Source organism: Pistacia vera, unplaced genomic scaffold (assembly GCF_008641045.1).
Source record: "Pistacia vera cultivar Batoury unplaced genomic scaffold, PisVer_v2 Contig401, whole genome shotgun sequence".
In the NCBI taxonomy this organism is placed as follows: Eukaryota; Viridiplantae; Streptophyta; class Magnoliopsida; order Sapindales; family Anacardiaceae; genus Pistacia; species Pistacia vera.
Genome location: NW_022196226.1, coordinates 723,814 through 732,926, shown reverse-complemented (window position 1 = coordinate 732,926; position 9,113 = coordinate 723,814). Strand labels below are relative to the sequence as shown.

At 35.0% G+C, this 9,113-nt stretch overlaps 1 protein-coding gene and 1 pseudogene across 1 annotated transcript; both read right to left on the bottom strand.

Annotated features, from left to right (window-relative positions):
• Positions 1-704: 704 nt before the first annotated feature.
• On the bottom strand, positions 705-5,120 carry LOC116141957 (amidase 1-like). The gene is made up of 10 exons (XM_031427432.1): positions 4,974-5,120; positions 4,459-4,611; positions 4,141-4,265; positions 3,932-4,057; positions 2,901-3,083; positions 2,537-2,681; positions 2,263-2,431; positions 1,502-1,636; positions 1,228-1,409; positions 705-1,124 (listed from the first exon to the last, which is right to left on the bottom strand). The coding sequence occupies exons 1-9, from the start codon at positions 5,096-5,098 to the stop codon at positions 1,257-1,259; spliced, it is 1,314 nt and encodes a 437-aa protein (XP_031283292.1). The 5' UTR covers positions 5,099-5,120; the 3' UTR covers positions 705-1,124; positions 1,228-1,256.
• A 619-nt stretch (positions 5,121-5,739) lies between these two features.
• Positions 5,740-7,642, bottom strand: LOC116141968 (annotated as a pseudogene).
• Between the last annotated feature and the right edge of the window lie 1,471 nt (positions 7,643-9,113).

The window sequence follows — 9,113 nt, the reverse complement described above, 5'->3', positions numbered from 1 at the left end:
ATCAACTTAAGCAAAATGGAATGTAACACATAAGCCGAAATGATCAAATCAACTTAAAGCCACATGTGAAAACACGAAATATACTTCAAATACTCATGTTCTTATCATTAAAAAAAAAAAAAAAAAAGTGATATGATGAGAAAAATCCAACTAATTCATTGAATTTACAATAATAGAGAGACTTACATGTCTTTAACCGCAAAAGTGAGGCCACTTAAAGGTAGTTGATGAGGAGACGGGGTTGGCTGGAGAATAAATTTGTCCATGAAGGCTCCATAATCTGTCTCTCTCGCCATTTCTTCCACTGCTATTGTTCTAACTTCTAACTGTGTATGGCTGGCTCTGCTTTATCGTAATGTTACCAAAAACGCTGAAGCAAAAAAATCTTTTGTAAAATGAAACTGATATCAGAAAGGTTCCGGTCCTCACCCCTGTTCCAGTCGATAAGGATAAATTATTATTAGAAAGCTCACAGTCCGAACAGATAATATCAGAAAGATCGATCAATGGTCGAACGGATAATATCCGAAAGGTCAGAGTCAGAACAAAAGGTCCTAGTCCATGAGGATACTTTCAGAAAGACACCATGTTTTAAGGATAATATCAGAAAAGTCCCGATTTCTTACGGATATACTAAAGGTCCCATTTCATAAGGACAATATCGGAAGCTCCCCAGTTCATAAGAATACTATCAAAAGGCCCCAAGTCAGTTGGATTATATTGAAAGGCACCAGTTTTTACACTAAATATGCAAAGGTCGCACTGTTTATTGTTAACATTACAAAAATCCCATTCCATACCATACGGCTAATATGAAGGCAATCAGAGAGAGCAGAGTCCTTTTGTAGAACGATATTAACTAAGAATATATCATTATAGATCTTCGTAATCAATACATATAGCGGATATCTTCCTCCATATTTGACATATCTATTTACATTAAGAACAGCTGAACAGGGACAAATGGTCTTAAGATCTTGAATTTCCAACTATTTTTCTCATAGAGGAAACATATATCTATGTATTCCCTGAATTTTTGTAGGAAATGAAGAGAATACTGGCCCCTTAACAAATACATTTCAACATTCTGCATTTTTATTTTTGTATACAAGCCTCCATGGCACCTGCAGAAAGAGATGTTTAAAAAGAAGGTGTTATGAAGAGAAAAAGTGAAATAGAATAGACTCTATGCCGATTTTTCATCTTTAAGAATGATAAGAAACTTACAGAAAATTATTGGAAACAGCCTATTTAGTTTAGTAACTTGTTCTTTCGGCAACTTGGATCTCTTCTTTGAGGGTGTCATGAAGAGTACTGACAAGGTTGAGCAAGAATCCATCTGAACCATGTTTCGCCACCAAGGAAACTGACACAGGAAGATTATCATACATACCTAGTGGGATGCTCACCTGTAAATAAAACCAATTCCCAGAAAAGACATTAGAAAAGTAGAAAATTAAATGGTCTTGTAGAAACCAAATTAGAATGTGAGAGAAAGAACCTGACAGAAGCCAGATACTCCAGCTATAGCAAGCAAGCGAAAAGCCTTGGCTATATCAACTTCAAAGGCAGCTGCATCCATTTTTAGTTTCGGTGGAGGACCTTGAACTGTAGGGTAAACAAAGATACCGCTATCCTGATAGAATATAATTCAGATGAGTAATTTTTAAATTGGATAAGGTAAAATTATGTGAGAGAAATGGTGGCTGCAAAATTTATTGACATGAGACACACCCCATTCTGTTCTTGCAGCAAGATGTACATACTTTTTTACAACAAATCCTTAAGTTCAAAATGAAATGGTTTTCACAATGACAACGTAAAGGCTAAATGAATATTATGCCAGTGTAATCATGTTGATCTATACCTGAATTTAAGAGAATGCATACAGAAAGCATCTAACACAACTGAGGAAAATACTTCACAGCAGAACTTATGATCTTCAATGAAAACTGTATTCTTCGGTTTATAATGGTATATTATATGAGTGTCTTGCTGCATTTAGTAAGCGGATTAGACGCTTATATGAATACCCAATAATATCTCTGTAACCTAACATGCGAATACATTATATCATATTGAAAGAAATATTCTTTTAGTTAAAAGGTTCATAATCTTTGTTTTAAGTACAGTTTATCTACCAGAATACCTATTAAAAACTATTATGAGATTTAATGCCAGGCTAATATAAGTATGGGATTAATCAAGCTTTGAACAACAGAGAATATTTGACTTGTGCTGCATTGAGAGAGAGAAAAGTACCCCAAGAAGAGCAGTAAGAGCAGCACGTAATTCCGTCCTCATAGATTGACAGGCATCAATGTTATCTGATGATGTTCTCATTGCTTCCCATACCTCTTCATGTATTCCTGGACCAAATTCAGGTTTGACTGTAGTCACCCAGTCACCATGGTTCTTCTTGACTTCATACCTATGCTTCAAATAGTAATAAAATTCAGCCAAAGATTAATCAAAAGGTACTACAGGTCATGTGAATCACTTAAGAATTCTACAAAATTATTTTGACAGTCTGCACCTTTGTAGCAACCTCATGGCTCTTGAAAGGGCTGCCAAGGATGGTATAGTCTCTTGATCATTATTTCCTTCACTTATGAAATTCTTCAAACTTGGAACTTTGTCCTTGACATAGTCCCCAAGAATTACATTCTTAATAATATGACCTGCATCACCAAACACATTAAGTGGTATCTCACCTAAAGGAAAACAATTTTATAAAATCTATATCGTGCTCAGAAGTAATTAGTTACTAATTTCATCATCAGATATAACAGCCTAATCAAACAAGTTAATGGAAATCTTATCACTACCACACCTTCAATAAATTCGAAAGGTCCAGTAGAACATGACTAGTAACAGAGCCATATGGTAAATATGCCTACCCCCAAACAGTTTCTCCACTGCTTTAAGAAGAACTTGAGTTGTCCGACCACTTGGAATGCTTGAAAGTCGTACGCAATCTTCAGCGACAATCACCTGACTAGGTCTGACATGAGGCGTATCAGATGACTCCAGCAGAACATGACCAACTTGCTTCAAGATTATAGGATCCCTAGCAAACCATCCTAGATGAAAATTTGGTGTCAAAAGAATGAGTCACCAAATTAAAAACTGATAGAAATTTATTAAGTTTTCTAGAACAACTATAAATTATCCATGCCATGGACAAAACAAAATTTGTGGAAGAAGAGAAATCACAATATTTTAGATAATGTTGTAAACCTGAGTCAATCTTATTCTAATCAAGATTCAACACAATCAAACACAGATCAAATACAGAAAAGGAACAGCAGACAATCTTTTTACTGTGATTCACTTGTTCAAGATTGAACAAGCTACGTCCACGTTAAACTCCAAAATATGGAGGCTCGCTGCACTATTATTATTGTCACCAAAGATTACAACACACCACCCAATCTTCCCTTCAAGCCCTTACTAACAAGAATCACACCAACTTCACTTCTATACCCATAAATCTATAACCTTAATGAAAATTCTAACCCTGATTCTCTACACCACAAAGAAAGACAACTTTGATGGGTGGATCAACCACTAATTTACACAAGAGCAAAGTACTATACAAAGAACCCTAGCAGATATCGATCGAAAGAGACTGTTGAGAATGAGGAAAGACTTTAGCTTTTATATGGTTGACCAGCAGTAAGTCTTCAACCGTTAGATTGCTTGGAGATCAATGAGCAGAAATGCAAGATGTATTAAAACTAAAACGACAGCTTAAAGGCTTCACTCATTAACAGATAATAACCAGTTGGTCCATTTGGTAAAGCAAACTGGTATTATTATTTAAATTAAACATAAAGCTTCCTTACTACAGAAGCAATTTCAAAATGCATTTTTAAAGATGTTATACACAATGCTCTCAAAGTAGGTTGCTCAGATACCAATTCCTTACCTACAGTATCAAAAAACTGTGACATAGGAATTACTCCAGCAGTAGAAACAGCACCAATTGAAGTCCGAAACCCATAAATTCCACAATATGATGCAGGTACTCTTACACTTCCTCCAGTGTCAGTGCCTGTAGCCGAGAGAAGTTTTTCACTTAAAAACTGATATGGACAAGCCGAGAAACATAAGGACCTATAAGACAGAAATACTGACCCAAGGAAAAATCTACAAGCTTTGCACCTACTGCAACAGCTGATCCACTAGAAGATCCTCCAGGTATCCGGTCAGGTGCACACGGATTTGTGGGTGTTCCATAATGTATATTTTCTCCATTTATACTGCCATACGATTATTCATTGTTTCATCAGTAATTAGCAAATTAACATTCAAAGATGAATTACCTATAGGAGGAGTCTCAAATCATCAATTGATTATGAATTGACAAATAGTGAACTTGTTTCCTACTATTTCAAAAGAGTAACACAAAGAATAACTAACTAAAACCAATACATTGGTTAAAAGAACTCCAACCTGCATGCCATTTCATCCATGACAGTTTTACCAATACAAGTGGCACCTCCCCTCAAGACAGCCAAAACAGCCGGAGCCGTTGACGTGGCTGCCGAATGAGTCCTTGCCCATTCAGGATGTCCAAATCCAGTTACATATCCTTCCACATCAAATCTGCATACAAATTTCAAAATAATAATAATAATAATAATCCAATACAATTTAAAAGAAAAAAAAAAAAAAAAACAGCCAAGATCAATACATCAGTATGGAATTAGTCCTATCTATTGTAAAGCACGAACTGTGAGAGGAACACAAATGAAACTAAAGAGCTTAAGTTCTTAAACAATTCAACACTCTCATTGTCTCACATCAACTTAAGCAAGACGGAGCGAAACACATAAGCTGAAACGATCCTATGAACTTACAACAAAGATACTTCAAATACTCATGTTCCTGCCTATCTTACTGACATGATCAGAAGATCAGACCCCAATGGAATTCATTGAATTGAGAACAGAGAGGTATTTACTTACATGTCTTTAATTTCAAAAGTAAGGCCACTTAAGGGAAGTGGATGAGGTGAAGGGACTGGCTGGAGAATAAATTTTTCGACGAAAGCTCCATAATCTGTGTCTCTCGCCATTACTTCCACTGCCATTGTTCTCACAGTATATGGTTAGCTCGGCTTTATCCTTGATGTTATCATAAACAGCTAAGTCGTTGTAGAGGTAGACATCCCGCTAGTAAAACTTCTTTCAGCCAACAAGCATGCATGGACCGCAAGACATGTGGTGACTTTGTGGCTACTCGCCATTGGACGGCGGCAGAAAGTCTTTGATCATTTGAATAATAATATCGGAAAGTCCCCTGTTCATTTCACTTACAACCGAGGAACCCTGATCAGTTGACTACTATCAGAAAGATCCGTGTTCATTTGACTAATATCATAAAGAACCCTATTTATTTGACTAAAAATTGATGTTCCTGTTCCTTTGAAAATTTTCTGAAGCCCGTGCAATTTGCAGAATTCAAATTATTTATATTAATAATTGTGATATTTATATAGTAATTAATTATAGAACATAATATTAATTATTTTAAATTTTTTTTACACTCCTTGTGAACGGTTCACAAGGAATGTCAAAAATTAAATCACAATATCCTGATCCAATAACTAGTTATTTTAATACTATAAACAAAAATATTTATTATCATTCAATATAATATAGTTTTAAATATAAAATTTTATTGTATTTAAAAGTTAATTAAAATATTTTAATAATATTATTTTTTAAATATCAAGAACTGGCAACAAAGTATCAACTCATAATAATGGAAGTCAATACAAACTCCAGAAATAGCAAGAAAACATTCAATCATTTCCATCCGAATCCTCATCGAAGATATACAAGTATGGGACTATTACAGGGGCCTGCCCACTAGATTCCCTTTCCGTGGACTCGATAGTTACTCTGGGAGTGTTCCAACCCAACCGTTGCATGTAGACTGCATCATAGGCTTCAATGTTCAACCCAGAAGCAAGAAAAAGTTCCATCTCGTTCACAAATCGATCTGTTCTTGCCATTAGAAAAGGCCTTGCCGCATCAGAGACTAGAGCCTTGAAGTCTTCCTGTTTTGCTTCAGGTTTTTCTACTCGTCGCATATGCTCGTTTCTGGAACTCACAGCAAATTTAGGTAAGTTAAATTACAAGTTTCATCATACATAACCAAAAAACTGAAAACAAACACGGAGTTTCAATTGATTGAAAGTTCAAATCAATTTCCATATATTTACGATGCAAGCAAAACTGAATATTACCTCCTCAAAAATGAATCAACCACACCAATTATGTGATGCACAACAATTTCAACATCTTGCTCCTATAAAAAAACAAGCAAACCATTCTTCAATAGTCAACAAAATGTAGAGGAATTTTACTAGTGATATAACATATAACAAGTTTGGAAGAGGTAAATGCATGGCCAACTCCTGTAAACAGCACAATTATAGACAATATCCATAATACAGGTGGTCCTAAACTTGCCAATACCAAAAGTTTTGGTTCATAGTCCAAAAGAGACACAGAAGACTAAAAATCTGTCTGTTCTGGTGAAAAACAAATTAAAGACAGAATTATGCCAATGCTATTAGATGCAGCTCCAAAATGCTAAAAATTTACGGTCAACAACAGGAACTTTTCAATATGTTCTCCAAAAATCTAGTCAATTATCCTTTATCCTCACGACAAAACAGATCAAAATTGTCCAGTAATCTTGCTATCCCTATGAAGTAGGTTCATAATCTGAATTCAACAAGAAAAGCAAGCAGCTTATGTTCCAGAAAGCAATTCAGACAATAAATATTGTCAAACCGTTTTCCTCCAATTCGGAAAAGAACGTAGGGCTTCTTCTAAAGGTAAATGAGAAAAAGGTACATAATTGCCAAGCGAATGAGCTTCAAGAAAAGAAAATTTATGACAGCCAAAATAATCTCTCCTCTTCCATTATTGGGACAACTCCCTCAAAATGGAAATATATTTGCAGATATAGGTTCCATGATTATAAACAATGCTTTAGTACATAGAAGGATGTTCAAGTAAAAGCTATATAACCAATATTTGTATTGCTATTAGGGAATCTCCTTTTAGTTTCATGGATTTGCTCTAGGGCTAAAGAGAATTTAACTTTTAATTGGATGTCCAACCCATGCTCTAAGTAACTAAGGGCAAGAAATTGCAAGGACCAATAGACTGATGAAATCATACCTGCATCAGAGCTTGATTTCCCTTCTCAACCAACCATGCAGCCACTGATTTGACTGAAGATACTTACCAGACTTCCAGTACCGAAAACATTGAATATGTCATTTAAGATACCTGTTGAACACATAATTGACTGAAAAACATATACGGATACCATTGATTTGTCAGAAGATAAAAGCAAAATGACAGCAGATTTGAAGTCAAAGAATCAGAAACGCTGCTTAAGACCTGATTCTGTGTAATAGCATTGCAGTCTAACTTATGGGCTTTTGAAAAGATAAACCTGCAATTAGCAAAAGTAAAAGAGTGAAAAAGACATCTAATGATCATGTAAAAAAATTTTGAAGAAAGAATTACCTATCCCCAGTTTTGACCAATAAATGCCTTTGAAAATGAGTTCCATCGTATCCATAGATGATTGAAAAGTTCTCAGTCTGCATCTTGGTATAAACATAGCATAATCAGTAACACTTTTCACATTACATCTTGTCATGCTTCCAGTCCACCTAACTAGAAAATCACATTAGCAATGCTAAACACACTAACCTTGCATAAGGACACTTTACTGAAGAAAGCAGGCTCCGAATGCTTGCTAGCAACCACTTTAGTCCATTGCACAATACAGTTATAACAAAACTTATCTGCACCACAGCATGCAAATCCAAAGCCTTCACGAATGATCAAAACCATAAATTCCACTTTCTTCTCAATCATATATTCTAACTTGTAACTAAATGCGCATGCAGGCAGAATATTTTTCAAAATAAAAATTTGAAATCACACTTACTTCACAGATGTAATCCCCCAAAAATATAATAAATAAATAACAATTAAATAACGCAAAGTACAACAATGTCGATTGCGAGCACAATTCCAGTACGTTCGAAAACAAGAAATATCACAAATTAAAAATCTAATCCTTAGCGTTAAGTTCATTTTGCCGCAATTAATTTCTCTTCGATTCATATAAAATCTTCACTTTACCAATAAACAATTTATGAATACATAGCGATATCTTCCACTGTTTCGACATAAAGGGCTTTCTTAATTTATGTTTGGAAACCCAACTCATGAAAATGTCAAAACAAAGATTAGAGTGAACATACGGTAGCATTTTATCAAGATAGGGTCTTGAACCAGGGTCCGAGACAGATGGGGCACGGGGTTCGGATCTCCTGAGGAAGCTGATGATCCGCTTTTAGCATTGCTTTCCATAATTCCTTCTCTAATCTCGTGTATGTAGGCTTAGCAGCTGCTATTTATATCCATGACATACAAGCGAAAGTTTATGGGCGGGTTTTAAGACTCTCGACGCTTTGTTAGCGGTTATTGCTGCTATTTTATACCCTTTGAACGTTTGTTTTACTAATTATTTTGGCATTTGTTATTAGAATTATACTATATTAGTATAGATAATACTTGGGTTCTAACAATGTCTAACTAAAGCTATACGGGTATACTCATAGTACGGTCTATACTTTAGTTAGTACACACAGATTGTACCCATCTCCCGTTTACCCATAGCTCACCGTATAGATATATATGACTGATAGGCTTATTTTTCATAGAATAGTTGAGAAATTTTTCCAATAAACACTTGTTTAGGCCGTATGGGACGGGTTTTAAACTCTAGTGGTTCTATGTTAATATTTATCACTTTTACGTTTTTTTTCTTTACCTTAATTGGTAGGTCCACTATCTCATTAATCGTTGGGAGAGACTAACGTAACAAACTACGACCACATTTTCCAATTAAATTACGAATACTTATATGAGAATCGAACCTCAGACAGTGTGCCTTTTACCTTATTTTTATTATAAAATTTTGGATTATACCCACAATTAAGTTTTGTTACACAGAAAGAAGAGTTTGAAAATTCATCATTTAGCATAGAAACACATGCGCAAATT

Coding starts and splice junctions, on each gene's coding strand:
- LOC116141957 (XM_031427432.1), bottom strand. CDS start 5,098: ATGGCAGTGGAAGTAATGGCGAGAGACACAGATTATGGAGCTTTCGTC. Junction 4,058..4,140: donor GCTTGTAGATTTTTCCTTGG/GTCAGTATTTCT, acceptor TCTCGGCTACAG/GCACTGACACTGGAGGAAGT. Junction 2,432..2,536: donor GCCATGAGGTTGCTACAAAG/GTGCAGACTGTC, acceptor TTTGAAGCATAG/GTATGAAGTCAAGAAGAACC.